At 45.9% G+C, this 26,010-nt stretch overlaps 1 protein-coding gene across 1 annotated transcript in view; it reads right to left on the bottom strand.

Annotated features, from left to right (window-relative positions):
• The window catches only part of csmd2 (CUB and Sushi multiple domains 2), a 776,204-nt gene that overhangs the window by 98,783 nt on the left and 651,411 nt on the right, over positions 1-26,010 (bottom strand). The window contains exons 48-49 of the mRNA XM_045695078.1: positions 10,064-10,252; positions 1,057-1,203 (exon numbers count right to left, since the gene is read on the bottom strand). Coding sequence (XP_045551034.1) covers positions 1,057-1,203; positions 10,064-10,252 — 336 coding nt within the window. The remainder of the gene's footprint in view (positions 1-1,056; positions 1,204-10,063; positions 10,253-26,010) is intronic.

Genomic DNA, 26,010 nt, shown 5'->3' with positions numbered 1-26,010 from the left:
AACTCAACCATCCAACCACCCAACCAACCAACCAGCCAACCAACCAACCAGCCAACCACCCAACCAACCACCCAACCACCCAACCAACCAACCAACCAACCAACCACCCAACCAACCAGCCAACCACCCAACCAGCCAACCACCCAACCAACCACCCAACCACCCAACCAACCAGCCAACCAACCAACCAGCCAACCAACCAGCCAACCAACCAACCAACCAACCAGCCAACCAGCCAACCAACCAGCCAACCAACCAACAAACCTGTGAGCTGCTGTCTGCCACTAACCCAACCATCCAACCAACCAACCAACCAACCAACCAACCAGCCAACCAACCAACCAACCAGCCAGCCAACCACCCAGCCAACCAACCAACAAACCTGTGAGCTGCTGTCTGCCACTAACCCAACCATCCAACCAACCAACCAACCAACCAACCAACCAACCAACCACCCAACCAAACAGTGAGGAGATGCCTGCCACTGTCTCCCCTACATAGTGCACTACCTTTGATGGGGCTCTGGGGAGGGTGAAAGAGGCAGGGAGGACTCTGGTGAGGGAGGGAGGGAGGGAGGGAGGGAGGGAGGGAGAGCGGTACAGATGCAAGGAGGACTGTGGTGAGGGAGGGAGGGAGGTACAGATGCAAGGAGGACTGTGGTGAGAGAGGGAGGACTCTGGTGAGGGAGGGAGGGAGGGAGGGAGGGAGGGAGGGCGGTACAGATGCAAGGAGGACTGTGGTGAGAGAGGGGAGAACGACGGAGGGGTGATTAGTCGATCTGCCTGAGTAGTGTTGATATGTAACAGAGGGAGCGTTTTTAAATATTGATACGACGATAACTCATCCAACGTAACGCAGGTGTCCTATATACAGCACATCCTCCATCTCTAGGAGGGAATGAGAACGGAATAACAACTCACCTAGAGTTTCAACATGAGACCACCTGTTCACACACACACACACACACACACACACACACACACACACACACACACACACACACACACACACACACACACACACACACACACACACACACACTCTTCCTGGACTCACCTGAGTATTGTATGCGAAAGCCTTTGTGGCTGGTGGTGTGGTCGAAAGACCAGTGGAGGTAAACCTTGTTGTTAGAGCTGGTGATGCTGAGAGGAGAGGAGTAGTTTCCACTCAGAGTAACCAGGAGAGGACTCTGTCTGGACGGACCTGTAGAGATAGAGGGGAAACAGAGAGAGACTTGGTCATACTGTCTTACTTTAATGTGACATCCTCCATACACTGACCCCCCCCCCCCCCCCCGCCCTAAAGATGCATCACATACCAGCACAAACTCCACCAATCACAGTAGACAAGAACATAGTACCGTACAATACACACTCCATCATCACCTAACAACCCTACATCTAACCCTTCTTCTAACTACCCTGGGTTTAAATGACATAATGAACCTTTAACAACCCTACATCTAACCCTTCTTCTAACAACCCTGGGTTTAAATGACATAATGAACCGATAACAACCCTACATCTAACCCTTCTTCTAACTACCCTGGGTTTAAATGACATAATGAACCTTTAACAACCCTACATCTAACCCTTCTTCTAACTACCCTGGGTTTAAATGACATAATGAACCTTTAACAACCCTACATCTAACCCTTCTTCTAACAACCCTGGGTTTAAATGACATAATGAACCATTAAAAACCCTGGGTTTAAATGACATAATGAACCTTTAACAACCCTGGGTTTATAAGACATCTCATAAACATTGATGGTGTGACTACTTGTCATGGTCCTTTTGAGCAGATGGGGACAACCACGATTTAGACATGATCAGAAGTGACATCCTGGTCAGCTTGTCCTGTCAAGCAGACCAGTTGGGGGAGGATTCCAATGCCTTGAGGTGTTTAGCATGTTGTTTCACGTCAACACATGCTAGTTCGAGTGGTCTGTAATGTTAGCAGGAGCTTTCAACTGCTAAATCAAAAGAAGCTCTTTCTATTGAGGCTTTGCCAATGTACTCGTCCATGTAGTTTGGTCCCATGCTGCTATGGCAGAGATAGCAGCTGGGAACTGAGAAACAGATTCCCATCCAAGAATCCAACGATCCACACTCTGTTTGGCAGCCCACGAGGGCTTACACGTCTGTTCTCGCCCCGCTCGTTGGAAGATAAAATAAAAAGAGGAATCACTAACACTTCTCTCCAGCTCACCCAGGTCTTTAGAGAGGTTGGTAGTGTGTAGAGTCAGACCATTTCTCTCCAGCTCACCCAGGTCTTTAGAGAGGTTGGTAGTGTGTAGAGTCAGACCATTTCTCTCCAGCTCACCCAGGTCTTTAGAGAGGTTGGTAGTGTGTAGAGTCAGACCATTTCTCTCCAGCTCACCCAGGTCTTTAGAGAGGTTGGTAGTGTGTAGAGTCAGACCATTTCTCTCCAGCTCACCCAGGTCTTTAGAGAGGTTGGTAGTGTGTAGAGTCAGACCATTTCTCTCCAGCTCACCCAGGTCTTTAGAGAGGTTGGTAGTGTGTAGAGTCAGACCATTTCTCTCCAGCTCACCCAGGTCTTTAGAGAGGTTGGTAGTGTGTAGTCAGACCATTTCTCTCCAGCTCACCCAGGTCTTTAGAGAGGTTGGATGTGTGTAGAGTCAGACCATTTCTCTCCAGCTCACCCAGGTCTTTAGAGAGGTTGGATGTGTGTAGTCAGACCATTTCTCTCCAGCTCACCCAGGTCTTTAGAGAGGTTGGTAGTGTGTAGAGTCAGACCATTTCTCTCCAGCTCACCCAGGTCTTTAGAGAGGTTGGTAGTGTGTAGAGTCAGACCATTTCTCTCCAGCTCACCCAGGTCTTTAGAGAGGTTGGTAGTGTGTAGAGTCAGACCATTTCTCTCCAGCTCACCCAGGTCTTTAGAGAGGTTGGATGTGTGTAGTCAGACCATTTCTCTCCAGCTCACCCAGGTCTTTAGAGAGGTTGGTAGTGTGTAGAGTCAGACCATTTCTCTCCAGCTCACCCAGGTCTTTAGAGAGGTTGGTAGTGTGTAGTCAGACCATTTCTCTCCAGCTCACCCAGGTCTTTAGAGAGGTTGGTAGTGTGTAGAGTCAGACCATTTCTCTCCAGCTCACCCAGGACTTTAGAGAGGTTGGATGTGTGTAGTCAGACCATTTCTCTCCAGCTCACCCAGGTCTTTAGAGAGGTTGGTAGTGTGTAGAGTCAGACCATTTCTCTCCAGCTCACCCAGGTCTTTAGAGAGGTTGGTAGTGTGTAGAGTCAGACCATTTCTCTCCAGCTCACCCAGGTCTTTAGAGAGGTTGGTAGTGTGTAGAGTCAGACCATTTCTCTCCAGCTCACCCAGGTCTTTAGAGAGGTTGGTAGTGTGTAGAGTCAGACCATTTCTCTCCAGCTCACCCAGGTCTTTAGAGAGGTTGGATGTGTGTAGTCAGACCATTTCTCTCCAGCTCACCCAGGTCTTTAGAGAGGTTGGTAGTGTGTAGAGTCAGACCATTTCTCTCCAGCTCACCCAGGTCTTTAGAGAGGTTGGATGTGTATTGTGTCAGACCGACATTAGCCTTTGAAATAAATATTTGTAGCAGTCTTTATTTCCACTAATAAAGTGGCCATATTATTTACATAACATGAACAAATACGTCTGCTCATTTGCAATAATGTTTTTAATGTTTTAAAACTTCTTAAGGCCAGGGTGCAGTGTTCAGAAGTTTGGATGACTGAGGTGCCCAAAGTAAACTGCCTGTTACTCAGGCCCAGAAGCTAGAATATGCATGGTATTATTGGATAGAAAACACTCTAAAGTTTCTAAAACTGTTAAAATAATGTCTGTGAGTATAACAGAACTGATTTGGCAGGCGAAACCCCGAGGACAAACCATCCAGGATTTAATTTTATTGTGGTCATTGGATATTCCAATGATTTTCTATGGGAAAGCATAATTATTAGGACCCAGATTGCAGTTCCTATGGCTTCCAATAGATGTCAACAGTCTTTAGAAATTTTTCAATGTTTTTTTGTTGTTGAAAAATGAAGAAGTAGCCGTATTCTTTCTAAGTGTCACTCAGGTGGACTCTAGTCTTCTGGTGCGTGTGAATGAGAGCGCGCTCCTCGTTGTTTTTCTCCGGTATTGGAAACAGTTTATTCCGTCTTAAATTTTATCGATTATTTACATATTAGGGTACCTGAGGTTGGATTAGAAATGTTGTTTGAAATGTTTGGACCAAGTTTACAGGTAACTTATTAGATCCTTTGAGGGCATGTTGTGCGAGTTGGAACCGGTGTATTTCTGAATCAAACGGGCCAAATAAACGGACATTTTTGGGATATAAAGAAGGACTTTATCGAACAAAACGACCATTCATTGTGTAACTGAGACCTTTGGGATTGCAAAAAAATTAAGATCTTCAAAGGTAAGCCATTTATTTTATCGCTATTTCTGACTTTCGTGATGCATCTGTTTGGTTGGAAAATGTTTTTCATGCTTTTGTACGCGGGGCGCTGTTCTCATACAATCGCATGGTATGCTTTCGCCATAAAGCCTTTTTGAAATCTGACAAAGCGGCTGGATTAACAAGAAGTTAAGCTTTTAAATGATGTAAGACACTTGTATCGTCATGAATGTTTAATATTACGAATTTAGTATTTTTTGAAATTCGCGCTCTGCAATTTACCGGATGTTGTCAAATCGATCCCGTTAACGGGATTCTAGCTGTAATGGGATCCCTAAGAGTTTTTAATGGTTGCCTGAAGAGGGCGCTCTACAAGCTGCTCATTGTACATCATTCAGCTCTACGTCACGATCCGAGAGAGAGAGTGTGCATGGTGGTTTGACGATGAGTAGTGTCGTGAGGTGACTATCATTCATGTGATGACTGCTATTCATTGAATAATTGCCTCCAACGTTTAATTAATACTCAATTCAATTAATCATGTAACAATTAATTCATTATTAATTTGGGGCACCACGGGAAAGGTTTATTTAATGAGTTACCGTTTCCCGAATTAACACAATAATATATCAATATCATACCAGTTATCAATCATTCATTTCCCCATATCAGTCTCATTCTGAACGTTGCATAATCCTTGGATATCTGCACGAACACTAGCCTCAGCAAAACACAAATTGGTTTAATTATTTATTTACTAACTAAACAATCACACAGAATAGGGATTTATTAATCCTCCATACTGCAGAACCAAAGGGGGGTATTTACGATACGATCTGCAAGGTATTTACAGTCCGGTTGTTAAGTGATAAAACCGGCCCAATTCCCCCTCTCCTCTCCTTTGGGAAAGAGGGGGTTTGGGCGATTCTGGCACCCATGATCCTCACCAAGGAGAGAGAGTCATGACAGTAGCGTGCCACAGCCAGCGACAGCGTATCTGAATAAGTAAATATTAAAAAAGTACACTTCACCAAGCAAGCAGCCCTGTCCTCATCAAATTCTAACTTAACTAACGTTAGCTGGCTAGCTAGCCAGCAATGTAGTTAGGCTCTCTCTAGCTAGCATGGTAATTAGCCTAGCTAGTAATCTGTGCAATTTATGTGCGAACACTGGACGGGCGCCAAAGTGAACTCATCCTTGACACCAAATTAACACCGTTATTTACTGGGCCGGCTAGTGAGCATATTTAGTTAGTTTTTTACCAAAAACAGTACAGTTGGAGCAGATCTATTGTTCAGGCCATGTGCATAAATAATGAGATGAGATTGTTAGCTAGCTAGCTAATTAATCAGAAAATGTGCAACAAAAATTAGTGAGGCAAGCATTTTCCTACATGAATATTTTCAGTCATCAACGCATGCCATTTGCAGTTGAAATACAGTCAGCGGCCAGTTTATTATTATATTACTCTTCTAGTACTGGGTCGAACCCCCCGTTTGCCTCCAGAACAGTCTGAATTATTTGGGGCATGGATTCTACGAGGTGTGGCATTCAAACGTTGCTAATTTGCTATCATGGGACTTAACATTTTCCACACGATTACACCACTGCCACCAGCCTGTACTGTCAACACCAGGCAGGATGCGTCCATGGACTCCTACTACTTACGCCAAATCCTGACACTGCCATCAGCATGCTGCAACAGGAACCAGGATTCGTCGGACCGGGCAATGTTTTTCTACTCCTCAGTAGTCCAGTGTTGGTGATGGAGTAGTCCACTGGAGCTGCTTCTTCTTGTTTTTAGCTGATTGTCGTCGTCTGCCGCAATAGCCCATCCGTGACCAGAACCGATGAGTTGTGCATTCCGAGATGCTGTTCTGGACACCACTGTTGTACTGTGCCATTACGGTGCTTTGCAAAAAGTATTCACCATGTCACACCCTGATCAGTTTCACCAGTCCTCGTTATTGTCTCCACCCCCTCCAGGTATCGCTTGTTTTTCCCCAGTGTATTTATCCCTGTGTTTCCTGTCTCTCTGTGCCAGTTCGTCTTGTATGTTTCCAAGTCAATCAGCGGTTTTCTGTATTCTCCTTTTTTCTAGTCCTCCCGGTTTTGACCCTTGCCTGTTTCTGGACTTTGTACCTGCCTGCCTGACTACGAGCCTGTCTGCTGGTGTTGACCTTTTTGCCTGTCCACAACTATTCTCTTGCCTACCCTTTTGGATTAATAAACATTGTAAGACTCCAAACATCTGCGTCCTGTGTCTGAATCTGGGTCTCGCCTTGTGCCTAGATACACCACCTTGGCATTTTTTCTATTTTGTTGCACTAAGATCTGTAATTTATTTGGATTTCATGTAATGGACATACACAAAATAGTCCAAATTGGTGAAGTGAAGTGAAAAAAACGAACTTTTATCAAGAAATTCTAAAATAATACAGAAAAGTGGTGTGTGCATACAGTTGAATTTGTAAGTTTACATACACTTATGTTGGAGTCATTAAAACACGTTTTTCAACCACTCCACAAATTTCTTGTTAACAAACTATAGTTTTGGAAAGTCGGTTAGGGCATCTACTTTGTGCATGACACAAGTCATTTTTCCAACAATTGTTTACAGACAGATTATATCACTTATAATTCACTGTATCACAATTCGAGTGGGTCAGAAGTTTACATACACTAAGTTGACTGTGCCTTTAAACAGCTTGGAAAATTCCAGAAAATTATGTCATGGCTTTAGAAGCTTCTGATAGGCTAATTGACATCATTTGAGTCAATTGGAGGTGTACCTGTGGATGTATTTCAAGGCCTACCTTCAAACTCAGTGCCTCTTTGCTTGACATCATGGGAAAATCAAAAGAAATCAACCAAGACCTCAGAAAAAAATGTGTAGACCTCGACAAGTCTGGTTCATCCTTGGGAGCAATTTCCAAACACCTGAAGGTACCACGTTCATCTGTACAAACAATAGTACGCAAGTATAAACACCACACAGCCGTCATGCTGCTCAGGAAGGAGACGCGTTCTGTCTCCTAGAGATGAACGTACTTTGGTGTGAAAAGTGCAAATCAATCCCAGATCAACAGCAAAGGACCTTGTGAAGATGCTGGAGGAAACAGGTACAAAATTATTTATATTCACAGTAAAACGAGTCCTATATTGACATAACCTGAAAGGCCGTTCAGCAAGGAAGAAGCCACTGCTCCAAAACCGCCATAGAAAAGCCAGACTATGGTTTGCAACTGCACATGGGGACAAAGATTGTACTTCTTGGAGAAATGTCCTCTGGTCTGATGAAGGGGGTGGCAGCATCATGTTGTGGGTGTGCTTTGCTGCAGGAGGGACTGGTGCACTTCACAAAATAGATGGCATCATGAGGAGGACAATTATGTGGATATATTGAAGCAACATCTCAAGACATCAGTCAGGAAGTTAAAGCTTGGTCGTAAATGGGTCTTCCAAATGGACAATGACCCCTGGCATACTTCCAAAGTTGTGGCAAAATGGCTTAAGGCCATCACAAAGTCAATGTGTTGGAGTAGCCATCACAAAGCCCTGACCTCAATCCCATAGAAAATATGTGGGCAGAACTGAAAAAGCATGTGCGAGCAAGGAGGCCTACAACCCTGACTCAGTTACACCAGCTCTGTCAGGAGGAATGGGCCAAAATTCACCCAACTTATTGTGGGACGCTTGTGGAAGGCATCCAGAAATGTTTGACCCAAGTTAATCAATTTAAAGGCAATGCTACCAAATACTAATTGAGTGTATGTAAACTTCTGACCCACTGGGAATGTGATGAAAGAAATAAAAGCTGAAATAAATCATTCTGTCTACTATTATTCTGATATTTCACATTCTTAAAATAAAGTGGTGATCCTAACTGACCTAAGACAGGGAATTTTTTACAAGGATTAAATGTCTGAAATTGTGAAACACTGAGTTAAAATGTATTTGTCTAAGGTGAATGTAAACTTCTGACTTCAACTGTATGTATTCACCCCCTTTGCTAAGAAGCAACCAAATAAGATCTGGTGCAACTAATTACCTTCAGAAGTCGCATAATTAGTTAAATAATGTCCACCAATGTGCAATCTCAGTATCACATGATTTGTCACATGATCTCAGTATATATGCACACCTGTTCTGAAAGGCCCCAGAGTTTGCAACACCATTAAGCAAGAGGCACTACCAAGCAAACGGCACAATGAAGACCAAGGAGCTCTCCAAACAGGTCAGGGACAAAGTTGTGGAGAAGTACAGATCAGGGTTGGGTTATAAAAAAATATCAGAAACTTTGAACATCCCACGGAGCATTAAATCCACTATTAAATAATGGAAAAAATATGGCATCACAACAAACCTGCCAAGAGGGCCGCCCACCAAAACTCACAGACCAGGCAAGGAGGGCATTGATCAGAGAGGCAACAAAGAGACCAAAGATAACCCTGAAGAAGCTGCAAAGCTCCACAGCGGAGATTGGAGTATCTGTCCGTAGGACCACATTAAGCCATACACTCCACAGAGCTGGGCTTTATGGAAGAGTGGCCAGAAAAAAAATAAGTAAACATGTTTGGTGTTCTCCAAAAGACATGAGGGAGACTCACCAAACATATGGAAGAAGGTACTCTGGTCAGATGAGACTTAAATTTAGCTTTTTGGCCATCAAGGAAAACGCTATGTCTGTTGCAAACCCAACACCTCATCACCCCGAGAACATCATCCCTACAGGGAAGCATGGTGGTGGCAGCATCATGCTGTGGGGATGTTTTTCCATCGGCAGGGACTGGGAAACTGGTCAGAATTGAAGGAATGATGGATGGCGCTAAATACAGGGAAATTCTTGAGGGAAACCTGTTTCAGTCTTCCAGAGATTTGAGACTGGAACGGAGGTTCACCTTCCAGCAGGACAATGACCCTAAGCCTACTGCTAAAGTAACACTCAAGTGGTTTAAGGGGAAACCATTAAATGTCTTGGAATGGCCTAGTCAAAGCCCAGAAGGCAATCCAATTGAGAATCGGTGGTATGACTTAAAGATTGCTGTACACCAGCAGAACCCATCCAACTTGAAGGAGCTGGAGCAGTTTTTCCTTGAAGTATACAACAACACAGGTAGTATACAACAAAAACACAGGTAGTATAAAACAACACAGGTAGTATAAAACAACACAGGTAGTATACAACAACACAAGTAGGACATACAGGCAGTATATACAGTTAGTAAATACAACAATACAGGTAGTATATACAGGTAGTAAAAATACAACAATACAGGCAGTGTATACAGGTAGTAAATACAACAATACAGGTGGTATATACAGTTAGTAAATACAACAATACAGGTAGTATATACAGTTAGTAAATACAACAATACAGGCAGTGTATACAACAATACAGGTAGTAAATACAACTCAGGTAGTATACTACAACAATGCAGGTAGTATACAACACAGGTAATATACAACAACACAGGTGGTATATACAGGCAGTATATGCAACAATACAGGTAGTATATGCAACAATACAGGCAGTATATACAACAATACAGGTAGTCTATACACAACAAGACAGGCAGTATATGCAACAATACAGGCAGTATATGCAACAATACAGGCAGTATATGCAACAAGACAGGTAGTATATACAACGTTAAAAAAGTAATAAACTCTCACCGTCAAAGATCTCTAATTCGTCAAACTGCCGGCTGGTCTGGAAGTGTTGTATTGTGAAAGTGATGTTGTAGCCCGGCTCTACCTTGACCACCCAGGAACAGGACTCAAAGTGGGGGAAGCCGCTACCGGGGGATTGGCTCATGATGACGCCCGTGGAAGCTGTTAGGACCTCGTTCATGGGACACGTCACTGTGAGGGGAGACAGAGGGACAGTAAGTCAACAGGTAGATAGTATTTGTTTTGTCCTTTCTTTAAGGAAATCTTATCTTGAGGGACTTGCAGTCAGTAATGTGTCGAGTATCACTGTGGGAGGAGACCGAGGGGTGGAAACTTGGTCAATAATGAGAGCATACTTAAAATCAGTACTTTCAAACTTGTGATCTTAACCTGACAGACTTGCAGGTAGGAAGGTGTCATGTGGACAGAGTTCTTAGTAACGTTGGTAGTGGCGTACTGTAGTTGAATCACTAACAGTCAAGTCTAGATTGAGTCTCAAATACTGGACAATTTAGTCAAGTGCCCTTGACAAGTGATAGGACTGAAACACCAGAGCACTCATTACAACGCTATAGAGACAAAAGGGCCAGGGAAAGGTACGGGGAAAGGTACGGGGAAAGGTCCGGGGAAAGGTCCGGGGAAAGGTCCGGGGAAAGGGCCGGGGAAAGGTCCGGGGAAAGGGCCGGGGAAAGGTCCGGGGAAAGGGCCGGGGAAAGGTAACGGGAAAGGTACGGGGAAAGGTACGGGGAAAGGTCCGGGGAAAGGTACGGGGAAAGGTACGGGGAAAGGTACGGGGAAAGGTCCGGGAAAGGTCCGGGGAAAGGTACGGGGAAAGGTACGGGGAAAGGTACGGGGAAAGGTCCGGGGAAAGGTACGGGGAAAGGTACGGGGAAAGGTACGGGGAAAGGTACGGGGAAAGGTACGGGGAAAGGGCCAGGGAAAGGGCCGGGGAAAGGTACGGGGAAAGGGCCAGGGAAAGGTCCAGGGAAAGGTACGGGGAAAGGGCCAGGGAAAGGGCCGGGGAAAGGTACGGGGAAAGGGCCAGGGAAAGGTCCGGGGAAAGGTCCGGGGAAAGGTACGGGGAAAGGTACGGGGAAAGGTACGGGGAAAGGTACGGGGAAAGGTCCGGGGAAAGGTACGGGGAAAGGGCCAGGGAAAGGTACGGGGAAAGGTACGGGGAAAGGTACGGGGAAAGGTACGGGGTAAGGGCCAGGGAAAGGTACGGGGAAAGGTACGGGGTAAGGGCCAGGGAAGGGCCAGGGTACCTCAAAGTTAAAATGCCTACCACTTCATACAGCTTTCCGATGCTGTTGAACAATGTACAGTAATGAATTGCTACAACTCCACATTGATCTGAATTCCAACTCATCAGGCACCAGATAGTCAGGAGGTGGTCATTCTAATGTAGGTTGGTGGTATAAAATCACAGACTAGCCACCAGCCTGTTCTCTACCCGTCTGCTATCTCTGGTTGGTGTGTATTAAATCACAGACTAGCCACCAGCCTGTTCTCTACCCGTCTACTATCTCTGGTTGGTGGTATTAAATCACAGACTAGCCACCAGCCTGTTCTCTACCCGTCTGCTATCTCTGGTTGGTGTGTATTAAATCACAGACTAGCCACCAGCCTGTTCTCTACCCGTCTACTATCTCTGGTTGGTGGTATTAAATCACAGACTAGCCACCAGCCTGTTCTCTACCCGTCTACTATCTCTGGTTGGTGGTATAAAATCACAGACTAACCACCAGCCTGTTCTCTACCCGTCTGCTATCTCTGGTTGGTGTGTATTAAATCACAGACTAGCCACCAGCCTGTTCTCTACCCGTCTACTATCTCTGGTTGGTGGTATTAAATCACAGACTAGCCACCAGCCTGTTCTCTACCCGTCTGCTATCTCTGGTTGGTGGTATTAAATCACAGACTAGCCACCAGCCTGTTCTCTACCCGTCTGCTATCTCTGGTTGGTGGTATTAAATCACAGACTAGCCACCAGCCTGTTCTCTACCCGTCTACTATCTCTGGTTGGTGGTATAAAATCACAGACTAGCCACCAGCCTGTTCTCTACCCGTCTGCTATCTCTGGTTGGTGTGTATTAAATCACAGACTAGCCACCAGCCTGTTCTCTACCCGTCTACTATCTCTGGTTGGTGGTATTAAATCACAGACTAGCCACCAGCCTGTTCTCTACCCGTCTGCTATCTCTGGTTGGTGGTATTAAATCACAGACTAGCCACCAGCCTGTTCTCTACCCGTCTGCTATCTCTGGTTGGTGGTATTAAATCACAGACTAGCCACCAGCCTGTTCTCTACCCGTCTGCTATCTCTGTGACAGACAGGCAGCTACAACGGGCCACAGTCTAATGCTAAATCTGCCCCTGAGACATTTGTGTGTGTGTGTGTGTGTGTGTGTGTGTGTGTGTGTGTGTGTGTGTGTGTGTGTGTGTGTGTGTGTGTGTGTGTGTGTGTGGTGTGTATGAAACCTGTGTGTGTGTGTGTGCCTTGTGTGTATATGTACCTTGTGTGTGTTTTTGTGTGTGTGTGTGTGTGTACGTACCCTGCGTGTGTGTGTGTGTGTGTGTGTGCGCATATGAACCATGTGTGTGTGTGTGTGTGTGTGTGTGTGTGTGTGTGTGTGTGTGTGTGTGTGTGTGTGTGTGTGTGTGTGTGTGTGCATGAACCCAATGTGTCTACGTGTCTCTCCGTCTCTCAGCCCAGTCATTGGTATTCCACATGGAGTCTATTCATGACATTTCTTGACAGTTTTTACCCCAGAATTATCAGACTTTCCAGAGTGTTCCCTTCCAAGGCGTTTAGACGTGGAGGAAATGTATAAAGGCTCTCTCTGTGCATAAGAGCAGAACCTTGAACATGGCCGACCACATGAGAGGCGGGGAAGGTGGAGATCAGGGGGGAGGTGGAGATCAGGGGGGAGGTGGAGATCAGGGGGGAGGTGGAGATCAGGGGGGAGGTGGAGATCAGGGGGGAGGTGGAGATCAGGGGGGAGGTGGAGATCAGGGGGAGGTGGAGATCAGGGGGGAGGTGGAGATCAGGGGGAGGTGGAGATCAGGGGGGAGGTGGAGATCAGGGGAGGGAGGTGGAGATCAGGGGGGGGAGGTGGAGATCAGGGGGAGGTGGAGATCAGGGGGGAGGTGGAGATCAGGGGGGAGGTGGAGATCAGGGGGGAGGTGGAGATCAGAGGGGGAGGTGGAGATCAGGGGGGAGGTGGAGATCAGGGGGGAGGTGGAGATCAGGGGGGAGGTGGAGATCAGGGGGGAGGTGGAGATCAGGGGGGGTGGAGATCAGGGGGGAGGTGGAGATCAGGGGGAGGTGGAGATCAGGGGGGAGGTGGAGATCAGGGGGGAGGTGGAGATCAGGGGGGAGGTGGAGATCAGGGGAGGAGGTGGAGATCAGAGGGGAGGTGGAGATCAGGGGAGGGAGGTGGAGATCAGGGGGAGGTGGAGATCAGGGGGAGGTGGAGATCGGGGGGGAGGTGGAGATCAGAGGGGGAGGTGGAGATCAGGGGGGAGGTGGAGATCAGGGGAGGGAGGTGGAGATCAGGGGGAGGGAGGTGGAGATCAGGGGGAGGTGGAGATCGGGGGGAGGTGGAGATCAGGGGGGAGGTGGAGATCAGGGGGGGAGGTGGAGATCAGGGGAGGGAGGTGGAGATCAGGGGGGAGGTGGAGATCAGGGGGGTGGAGATCAGGGGGAGGGAGGTGGAGATCAGGAGGAAGGTGGAGATCAGGGGGGAGGTGGAGATCAGGAGGAAGGTGGAGATCAGGGGGAGGTGGAGATCAGGGGGAAGGTGGAGATCAGGGGGGAAGGTGGAGATCAGGGGGGGTGGAGATCAGGGGTGGAGGTGGAGATCGGGGGGGGAGATCAGGGGGGAGATCAGGGGGAGATCAGGGGGGAGGTGGAGATCAGGGGAAGGTGGAGATCAGGGGGAGGTGGAGATCAGGGGGTGGAGATCAGGGGTGGAGGTGGAGATCAGGGGGGTGGAGATCAGGGGGAAGGTGGAGATCAGGGGGGAGATCAGGGGGAGGTGGAGATCAGGGGGAAGGTGGAGATCAGGGGGGGGAGGAAGGGAAGTAAAACCAACCGGGGTAAAATATAATTAATCTTCATCATTACATCATTACAGCGTGAAACAATGTTCATTATTTGTCTTTAGTGGAACATCGGGTCTGTGATGTTTGAATTGTTGAATTGAAACTGGCCCCTGAGATGCATAAAGCTGTTTAGACCAAGCAGAGTGGAGAGCAGATGTTTCAGAGGGCTTCATGGGAAACATATGTTTACATTGTCAAAGCATGTGAAAATAATTAACCAGAGGGGGGAGGTAAATAATCAATAAAAAATGAAAAGTAAACATTACACTCACAAGTTTTTAATATAGACATTTCAAATGTTATTGGCTACGTGCAGTGTTGTAACGATGTACAAATGGTTAATGAACAAAAGGGAAAATAAATAAGCATAAATATTGGTTGTATTTACAATGGGGTTTGTTCTTCACTGGTTGCCCTTTTCTTGTGGCAACAGGTCACACATCTTGCTGCTGTGATGGAACACTGTGGTATTTCACCCAGTAGATATGGGAGTTTATCAAAATTGTGTTTGTTTTCTAATTCTTTGTGTATCTGTGTAATCTGAGGGAAATATGTGTCTCTAATATGGTCATACATTTGGCAGGAGGTTAGGAAGTGCAGCTCAGTTTCCACCTCATTTTGTGGGCAGTGTTGCACATAGCCTGTCTTCTCTTGAGAGCCAGGTCTGCCTACGGAGGCCTTTCTCAATAGCAAGGCTATGCTCACTGAGTCTGTACATAGTCAAAGCTTTCCTTAAGTTTGGGTCAGTCACAGTGGTCAGGTATTCTGCCACTGTGTTCTCTCTGTTTAGGGCCAAATAACATTCTAGTTTGCTGTGTTTTTGTTGTTGATTCTTTCCAATGAAATTATCTTTTCGTTTTCTCAATGATTTGGTTGGGTCTAATTGTGTTGCTGTCCTGGGGCTCTGTGGACTCTGAGTCCCTGTACCAGCTGGCTGAGGGAACTCCTCTCTAGGTTCATCTCTCTGTAGGAGAGGGCTTTGTTATGGAAGGATTCACTTATTTTTCAGTGGTTTTAGAATTTAAGAGCTCATTTCAAGATTTTGATAATTAACGGGAATCGTCCTAATTCTGCTCTGCATGCATCATTTGGTGTTTTACACTAAACCACGAGACTTGTGAGAAGAAAAAAATGCTTCAAACCGATAGAAAAACTTGAGTAAAGAAAAGTTTAATTCATTGAAATACCCGGTATACATGTGACAGGGGTCCTAAATCCCAACATCATGTGACAGGAGTCCTAAATCCCAACATCATGTGACAGGAGTCCTAAATCCCAACATCATGTGACAGGGGTCCTAAGTCCCAACATCATGTGACAGGGGTCCTAAATCCCAACATCATGTGACAGGGGTCCTAAATCCCAACATCATGTGACAGGGGTCCTAAATCCCAACATCATGTGACAGGGGTCCTAAATCCCAACATCATGTGACAGGGGTCCTAAGTCCCAAGATCATGTGACAGGGGTCCTAAGTCCCAACATCATGTGACAGGGGTCCTAAGTCCCAAGATCATGTGACAGGGGTCCTAAGTCCCAACATCATGTGACAGGGGTCCTAAGTCCCAACATCATGTGACAGGGGTCCTAAGTCCCAACATCATGTGACAGGGGTCCTAAATCCCAAAATCATGTGACAGGGGTCCTAAATCCCAACATCATGTGACAGGGTCCTAAATCCCAACATCATGTGACAGGGGTCCTAAATCCCAACATCATGTGACAGGGGTCGTAAATCCCAACATCATGTGACAGGGGTCCTAAATCCTAACATCATGTGATAGGGGTCCTAAATCCCAACATCATGTGACAGGGGTCCTAAATCCCAACATCATGTGACAGGGGTCCTAAATCCCAACATCATGTGACAGGGGTCCTAAATCCCAACATCATGTGACTGGGGTCCTAAATCCCAACATCATGTGACAGGGGTCCTAAATCCCAACATCATGTGACAGGGGTCCTAAATCCCAACATCATGTGACAGGGGTCCTAAATCCCAACATCATGTGACAGGGGTCCTAAATCCCAACATCATGTGACAGGGGTCCTAAATCCCAACATCATGTGACGGGGGTCCTAAATCCCAAAATCATGTGACAGGGGTCCTAAATCCCAACATCATGTGACAGGGGTCCTAAATCCCAACATCATGTGACAGGGGTCCTAAATCCCAACATCATGTGACAGGGGTCCTAAATCCCAACATCATGTGACAGGGGTCCTAAATCCCAACATCATGTGACGGGGTCCTAAATCCCAACATCATGTGACAGGGGTCCTAAATCCCAAAATCATGTGACAGGGGTCCTAAATCCCAACATCATGTGACAGGGGTCCTAAATCCCAACATCATGTGACAGGGGTCCTAAATCCCAACATCATGTGACAGGGGTCCTAAATCCCAACATCATGTGACAGGGGTCCTAAATCCCAACATCATGTGACAGGGGTCCTAAATCCCAACATCATGTGACAGGGGTCCTAAATCCCAACATCATGTGACAGGGGTCCTAAATCCCAACATCATGTGAGATGGGTCCTAAATCCCAACATCATGTGACAGGGGTCCTAAATCCCAACATCATGTGACAGGGGTCCTAAATCCTAACCATCTTAAGATGCAAAGTCCCCATTGTGTCATGATGTATTGTGCCATCCGTTTTGTCACCAAAACCCCATATATTCTACCCACCACTGTGACCTGTACGCTCTCATTGGTTGGCCCTCACTTCATACTCGTCGCCAAACCCACTGGCTCCAGGTCATCTACAAGTCTCTGCTAGGTAAAGCCCCGCCTTATCTCTGCTCACTGGTCACCATAGCAGCACCCACTCGTAGCACGCGCTCCAGCAGGTATATCTCACTGGTCACCCCCAAAGCCAACACCTCCTTTGGTCGCCTTTCCTTCCAGTTCTCTGCTGCCAATGACTGGAACGAATTGCAAAAATCACTGAAGCTGGAGACTCATATCTCCCTCACTAGCTTTAAGCACCAGCTGTCAGTGCAACTCACAGATAACTGCACCTGTACATAGCCCACTACTTCATAAATATAAATATAGGTGAAATAAAATAATTCTAGTAGGTTAACTTGTGTCTCCTAGTCTGCCTCGAGGCAGCAGCAGCGGTAGTGACAGTAGGTTAACCTGTGTTTCCTAGTCTTCCTCGAGGCAGCAGCAGCAGCGGTAGTGACAGTAGGTTAACCTGTCTTTCCTAGTCTGCCTCGAGGCAGCAGCAGCGGTAGTGACAATAGGTTAACCTGTGTTTCCTAGTCTGCCTCAAGGCAGCAGCAGCAGCAGTAGAAGTAACAGTAGGTTAACCTGTGTCTCCTAGTCTGCTTCGAGGCAGCAGCAGTGGTAGGTGGAGGCTCTCCATTACAGTGATGAAGTACTGATGACTTTGAATCAGAAGTGCTAGCTGCGAACCCTGGGGGAGACGTGAGCGAGAACGGTTTAAATACAGACAAACATTAACACAGCTGCATAGGAATAATCGTGTGTGTGTGTGTGTGTGTGTGTGTGTGTGTGTGTGTGTGTGTGTGTGTGTGTGTGTCACAGGCGGCCTGTAACACATTAATTAAGGAGAATGGGTTCAAAGTAATCGCTGGAATGGAATAAATTGAATGGTAACGAAACAAATAAAAATCATGGGTTTGATGCCATTCAACTCACTCCATTACAGCCATTATTATGAGCCATCCTTCCCTCAGCAGCCTCCTGTGGAGTTAATGTGAGCCAGCTGAGAGCATGCTACGCTATGCTAGTTCTATATGAGTTAATGTACGGATTGGACCCAGCTGAGAGCATGCTAAGCTATGCTAGTTCTATAGGAGTTAATGTACGGATTGGACCCAGCTGAGAGCATGCTAAGCTATGCTAGTTCTATATGAGTTAATGTAGGGATTGGACCCAGTGAGGAGCATGCTACGCTATGCTAGTTCTATAGCAGTTAATGAATGGATGGAGCCAGCTGAGAGCATGCTACGCTATGCTAGTTCTATATGAGTTAATGTACGGATGGAGCCAGCTGAGAGCATGCTACGCTATGCTAGTTCTATAGCAGTTAATGAATGGATGGAGCCAGCTGAGAGCATGCTAAGCTATGCTAGTTCTATATGAGTTAATGTACGGATGGAGCCAGCTGAGAGCATGCTACGCTATGCTAGTTCTATATGAGTTAATGTACGGATGGAGACAGCTCAGAGCATGCTACGCTATGCTAGTTCTATATGAGTTAATGTACGGATGGAGCCAGCTGAGAGCATGCTACGCTATGCTAGTTTTATATGAGTTAATGTACGGATGGAGACAGCTGAGAGCATGCTAAGCTATGCTAGTTCTATGAAGCTTTATGTTGCATGTTTAATGCCTGAGGCTGAAAACAAGTCACCTCATCTGTTAAACAGGTAGTACACTAGAAGAGTTGACCTAGCGTCATGCTATTCTAGTTACACAGGCTGTAATGTGAACATCTGTCAAACCTTTATGTCAAATAATAGGATTCTACAGATCAATGTTGACGTCTTCACCACCCTGTCATTATCTGACTGTCATCCTGTCATTATCTGTTCACTAAAAGGGAGTAGAGTACTTCTCCTATTTACAGAGTGACAGAGAGCAGTCTATTAGTCCCTGTAGTAAAATACACCTAATGATCTGTTAGTTGGATAAAACACATGGTGAGATTGACCTTTCAGAGAGACGTCTCCCAAGTTTCACACTCTGAGCCGTGGAGTCGATGATATGACAGAGAGAGACAGAGAGAGTGACAGACAGAGAGACGGAGAGAGAGAGAGAGAGAGAGAGAGAGAGAGAGAGAGAGAGAGAGAGAGAGAGAGAGGGAGAAAGAGAGAGTGAGGCAGAGAGAGAGAAAGAGAGAGACAGAAAGAGAGAGACAGAAAGAGAGATGGAGAAAGAGAGAGAGAAAGAGAGATAGAGAAACATAGAGAGAGAGACAGAGAGAGAGAGAGAGAGAGAGAGAGAGAGAGAGAGAGAGAGAGAGAGAGAGAGAGAGAGAGAGAGAGAGAGAGAGAGAGAGAGAGACAGTTAACCCCAAAAAGACTAAAATAATGATTTCCAGAGAAGATCCAGATCTCAGGGAATTAGACCAAAGTTCTCAATTGGTACAAAATATATAGAGTACTGCACACACTACAATTAATTAGGTTTAAAAATAAGCTCAACTGGACACCTTAATGAGGCAGTGAATGAACTGAGAGAGAAAGCACGCAGGGCATTCTACGCCATTAAAAAGCAAATTCAAATTGAAATACTTATTAAAATTTGGCTAAAACTAATTGAATATGTCATTGAACCAATTGCACTTTATGGCAGCGAGGTGTGGGGTCCACTTGCAAAACAAGATTTCATCAAATGGGACAAACACCCCATTGAAACCCTGCATGCAGAGTTCTGTAAGATTCTCCTACATGTCCAGAGGAAAACTACAAACAATGCATGCAGGGCAGAATTAGGCCAATATCCACTAACAAAAAAACCTCAAAAAAATAGCAATACAATTTTGGAAACATCTAAAATACAGTGACCCCCTCTCATATCATTACCAAGCCCTGCAATGCCAAGAGCTGAGCAAAGAAAATAGTTCCCTCATCCAGCTGGTCCTGGGGCTGAGTTCACTAACCTGTTCTACTAACACACTGAAGCCTCAGGACCAGAACATCCAATCAATCAGAATAAACCAAATTACAACACAGTCAAAACAAAACTACATTGCTTATTGGGAAACACAAGCACAAAGCAAAATGCAGTGCTATCTGGCCCTAAATCGACAGTACACTGTGGCTAACTATTTGACCACGGTTACTGATCAAAACCTTAGAAAAACCTTGACAAAGTACAGGCTCAGTGAGCACAGCCTTGCTATTGAGAAGGGTAGACACAGGAAAACCTGGCTCCCTGTAGAGGAAAGGCTGTGCAACCACTGCACCACAGCAGAACCTGAGACGGAGCTGCATTTCCTGACAAAATGTCAAAAATATAAAACAATTAGAGAGTGACATTTCCCCAAATGTAAAACCATTATTCAAGCTTTCAAAAGACCTCTCTGATGAGGATAGGCTACCCGTCCTGTTGGGGGAGGACGCAGAGAGCTGTGTGTTGGCAGCGCACTACATTGCTGCCTGCCATAAGTTGAGGGACAGTGTCTGACAGACCAATAAACCTGCACATGTCCTCTACTGTATGATTATTGTTATTGTTCAATGTGTTGGTTATTTTGACCCTTGGTTATTGTTGTTACTGTTGTCCCGTTGACAATATTTGATTCTCATTTTTATTTATTTTTATATTGTAAATATCCAAAATAAGCTTTGGCAATATGTATATTGTTACGTCATGCCAATAAAGCGAATTGAATTGAATTGAATTGAATTGAATTGAATTGAGACAGAGAGAGAGAGAGAGAGAGAGGGAGAGAGAGAGCGAGACAGAGAGACAGAGACAGACAGAGAAAGGAGAAAGAGAGAGACAAAGAGAGAGGGAGAAAAAAAGAGAGAGAGAGAGAGAGAGAGAGGGAGAGAGAGAGAGGGAGAAAGAGAGAGGGAGAAAGAGAGAGAGAGAGAGACAGAGAGAGCGAGACAGAGAGAGAGAGATAGACAGATATGCTTATTGTTATTGTTGAATGTATGGTTATTTTGACCCTTGGTTATTGTTGTTACTGTTGTTCCGTTGACAATTATGATTCTCATTTATTTTTAATTTTTATATTGTAAATATCCAAAATAAGCTTTGGCAATATGTACATTATTACGTCATGCCAATAAAGCGAATTTAATTGACAGAGAGAGAGACAGAGAGAGACAGAGAGGGAGAAGAGATGAGCTTCACTATGCTGCTATGTTCCTTTTTATTCCAAATGGTACCCTATTCCCTATGTACTGCACTACTTTAGACCAGAGCCTTATGGAACCCTATTCCCTATATAGTGCACTACTTTAGACCAGAGCCCTATGGCACCCTATTCCCTATATAGTGCACTACTTTAGACCAGAGCCCTATGGCACCCTATTCCCTATATAGTGCACTACTTTAGACCAGAGCCCTATGGCACCCTATTCCCTATATAGTGCACTACTTTAGACCAGAGCCCTATGGAACCCTATTCCCTATATAGTGCACTACTTTAGACCAGAGCCTTATGGCACCCTATTCCCTATATAGTGCACTACTTTAGACCAGAGCCCTATGGCACCCTATTCCCTATATAGTGCACTACTTTAGACCAGAGCCCTATGGAACCCTATTCCCTATATAGTGCACTACTTTAGACCAGAGCCCTATGGAACCCTATTCCCTATATAGTGCACTACTTTAGACCAGAGCCCTATGGAACCCTATTCCCTATATAGTGCACTACTTTAGACCAGAGCCCTATGGAACCCTATTCCCTATATATAGTGCACTACTTTAGACCAGAGCCCTATGGCGCGCTATGGTACCCTATTCCCTATGTAGTGCACTACTTTAGACCAGAGCCCTATGGCACCCTATTCCCTATATAGTGCACTACTTTAGACCAGAGCCCTATGGCACCCTATTCCCTATATAGTGCACTACTTTAGACCAGAGCCCTATGGCACCCTATTCCCTATATAGTGCACTACTTTAGACCAGAGCCCTATGGCACCCTATTCCCTATATAGTGCACTACTTTAGACCAGAGCCCTATGGAACCCTATTCCCTATATAGTGCACTACTTTAGACCAGAGCCCTATGGCACCCTATTCCCTATATAGTGCACTAATTTAGACCAGAGCCCTATGGAACCCTATTCCCTACATAGTGCACTACTTTAGACCAGAGCCCTATGGAACCCTATTCCCTACATAGTGCACTACTTTAGACCAGAGCCCTATGGCACCCTATTCCCTATGTAGTGCACTACTTTAGACCAGAGCCCTATGGCACCCTATTCCCTATATAGTGCACTACTTTAGACCAGAACCCTATGTCACCCTATTCCCTATATAGTGCACTACTTTAGACCAGAGCCCTATGGCACCCTATTCCCTATGTAGTGCACTACTTTAGACCAGAGCCCTATGGCACCCTATTCCCTATATAGTGCACTACTTTAGACCAGAGCCCTATGGCACCCTATTCCCTATATAGTGCACTACTTTAGACCAGAGCCCTATGGCACCCTATTCCCTATATAGTGCACTACTTTAGACCAGAACCCTATGTAACCCTATTCCCTATATAGTGCACTACTTTAGACCAGAGCCCTATGGCACCCTTTTCCCTATATTTTTTATTAACTTTATTTTTATTTCACCTTTTATTTAACCAGGTAGACCAGTTGAGAACAAGTTCTCGTTTACAACTGTAACCTGGCCAAGATAAAGCAAAGCTGTGTGACACAAACAACAACACAGAGTTACACATAAACAAACGCACAGTCAATAACACAATAGAAAAATCTATGTACAGTGTGTGCAAATGTAGTACGATTAGGGAGGTAAGGCAATAAATAGGCCAAAGAGGTGAAATAATTACAATTTAGCATTACCACTGGAGTGATAGATGTGCAGATGATGTAGAGATACTGGGGTGCAAAAGAGCAAGAGGGTAAGTAATAATATGGGGATGATGAAGTTGGATGGGCTATTTACAGATGGGCTGTGTACAGCTGCAGCGATCGGTAAGCTGCTCTGACTGCTGGTGCTTAAAGTTAGAGAGGGAGATATGAGTCTCCAGCTTCAGAGATTTTGCAAATCGTTCCAGTCATTGGCAGCAGAGAACTGGAAGGAAAGGCGGCCAAAGGAAGTGTTGGCTTTGGGGGTGACCAGTGAGATATATCTGCTGGAGCGTGTGCTACGGGTGGGTGTTGCTATGGTGACCAGTGAGCTGAGATAAGGCGGGTCTTTACCGAGCAAAGATTTATAGATGACCTGGAGCCAGTGGGTTTGGCGATGAATATGAAGCGAGGGCCAGCCAATGAGAACATACAGGTCGCAGTGGTGGGTAGTATATGGGGTTTTGGTGACAAAACGGGTGGCACTGTGATAGACTGCATCCAATTTGCTTCGTAGTGTGTTGGAGACTATTTTGTAAATGACATCGCCGAAGTCAAGGATCGGTAGGATAGTCAGTTTAACGAGGATATGTTTGGCAGCAAGAGTGAAGGAGGCTTTGTTGCGAAATAGGAAGCCGATTCTAGATTTCATTTTGGATTGGAGACGCTTAATGTGAGTCTGGAAGGAGAGTTTACAGTCTAACCAGAACTGTCCAGAGTAGTGATGCTAGTCGGGCGGGAGGGTGCGGGCAGCAATCGGTTGAAGAGCATGCACTTAGTTTTACTAGCATTTAAAAGCAGTTGGAGGCCACGGAAGGAGTGTTATATGGCGTTGAAGCTCGTCTGGAGGTTTGTTAGCACAGTGTCCAAAGAAGGGCCAGATGTATACAGAATGGTGTCGTCTGCGTAGAGGTGGATCAGAGAATCACCAGCAGCAAGAGCAACATCATTGATATATACAGAGAAAAGAGTCGGCTCGAGAATTGAACCCTGTGGCACCCCCATAGAGACTACCAGAGGCCCGGACAACAGGCCATCCGATTTGACACATTGAACTCTATCAGAGAAGTAGTTGGTGAACCAGGCGAGGCAGTCATTTGAGAAGCAAAGGTTGTTGAGTCTGCCGATAAGAATGTGGTGATTGACAGAGTCGAAAGCCTTGGCCAGGTCGATGAATAGAGCTGCACAGTATTGTCTTTTATCAAAGGCGGTTATGATATCATTTAGGACCTTGAGCGTGGCTGAGGTGCACCCATGACCAGCTCGAAAACCAAATTGCATAATGGAGAAGGTACGGTGGGATTCGAAATGGTCGGTAATCTGTTTGTTAACTTGGCTTTCGAAGATTTTAGAAGGGCAGGGCAGGATGGATATAGGTCTGTAACAGTTTGGGTCTAGTGTCTCCCTCTTTGAAGAGGGGGATGACTGCGGCAGCTATCCAATCTTTGGGAATCTCAGACATTACGAAAGAGAGGTTGAACAGACTGGTAATAGGGGTTGCAACAATGGCGGCGGATAATTTTAGAAAGAGTGTCCAGATTGTCTAGCCCAGCTGATTTTCAGGGATCCAGATTAGTGCACTACTTTAGACCAGGACCCTATGGCACCCTATTCCCTATATAGTGCACTACTTTAGACCAGAGCCCTATGGCACCCTATTCCCTATATAGTGCACTACTTTAGACCAGAGCCCTATGGCACCATATTCCCTATATAGTGCACTACTTTAGACCAGAGCCCTATGGCACCATATTCCCTATATAGTGCACTACTTTAGACCAGAGCCCTATGGCACCCTATTCCCTACATAGTGCACTACTTTAGACCAGAGCCCTATGGCACCCTATTCCCTATATATAGTGCACTACTTTAGACCAGAGCCCTATGGCACCCTATTCCCTATGTAGTGCACTACTTTAGACCAGAGCCCTATGGAACCCTATTCCCTATATAGTGCACTACTTTAGACCAGAGCCCTATGGCACCCTATTCCCTATGTAGTGCACTACTTTAGACCAGAGCCCTATGGAACCCTATTCCCTATGTAGTGCACTACTTTAGACCAGAGCCCTATGGAACCCTATTCCCTATATAGTGCACTACTTCAGACCAGAGCCCTATGGCACCCCATTCCCTATATAGTGCACTACTTTAGAAAAGAGCCCAATACGGTGTCATTTGGAGGGATCCCAGTAATCCAGTTTGAGATGTGTTGTCAAGGCGAGACTGTAAACAAAGGTCTTAGAACTCTACACTGACGGGAAGGAGAATAAAGGGGCTCAGCAACCTGATTAACCTGTCTAGATTATCTCCTGGTAACTACTGAGGAGGATTGTTTTGGATTTAAAATGTTCAGGGAATGTAGAAACAAAAATACAAAGATTTGACTAAATGACTCTCCAGCAAAAGTAACTAATGACCAGTCCCCCCCAACACTAACTAATGACTGGTCCCCCAACACTAACTAATGACTGGTCCCCCCCAACACTAACTAATGACTGGTCCCCCCCAACACTAACTAATGACTGGTCCCCCCCAACACTAACTGATGACTGGTCCCCCCCAACACTAACTAATGACTGGTCCCCCCAACACTAACTAATGACTGGTCCCCCAACACTAACTAATGACTGGTCCCCCCAACACTAACTAATGACTGGTCCCCCCCAACACTAACTAATGACTGGTCCCCCAACACTAACTAATGACTGGTCCCCCCCAACACTAACTAATGACTGGTCCCCCCCAACACTAACTAATGACTGGTCCCCCAACACTAACTAATGACTGGTCCCCCCCAACACTAACTAATGACTGGTCCCCCAACACTAACTAATGACTGGTCCCCCCAACACTAACTAATGACTGGTCCCCCCCAACACTAACTGATGACTGGTCCCCCCCAACACTAACTAATGACTGGTCCCCCCCAACACTAACTGATGACTGGTCCCCCCCAACACTAACTGATGATTGGTCCCCCACAACACTAACGAATGACTGGTCCCCCCCAACACTAACTAATGACTGGTCCCCCACAACACTAACTAATGACTGGTCCCCCCCAACACTAACTAATGACTGGTCCCCCCCAACACTAACTAATGACTGGTCCCCCCCAAAACTAACTAATGACTGGTCCCCCCCATCACTAACTAATGACTGGTCCCCCCCAACACCAACTAATGACTGGTCCCCCCCAACACTAACTAATGACTGGTCCCCCCCAACACTAACTAAGGACTGGTCCCCCCCAACACTAACTAATGACTGGTCCCCCCCAACACTAACTGATGACTGGTCCC

Source organism: Salmo salar, chromosome ssa14, assembly GCF_905237065.1.
Source record: "Salmo salar chromosome ssa14, Ssal_v3.1, whole genome shotgun sequence".
NCBI lineage: Eukaryota > Metazoa > Chordata > Actinopteri > Salmoniformes > Salmonidae > Salmo > Salmo salar.
The sequence above is the reverse complement of the archived record's forward strand: the minus strand, read 5'-3'. Positions and strand labels throughout refer to the sequence as shown.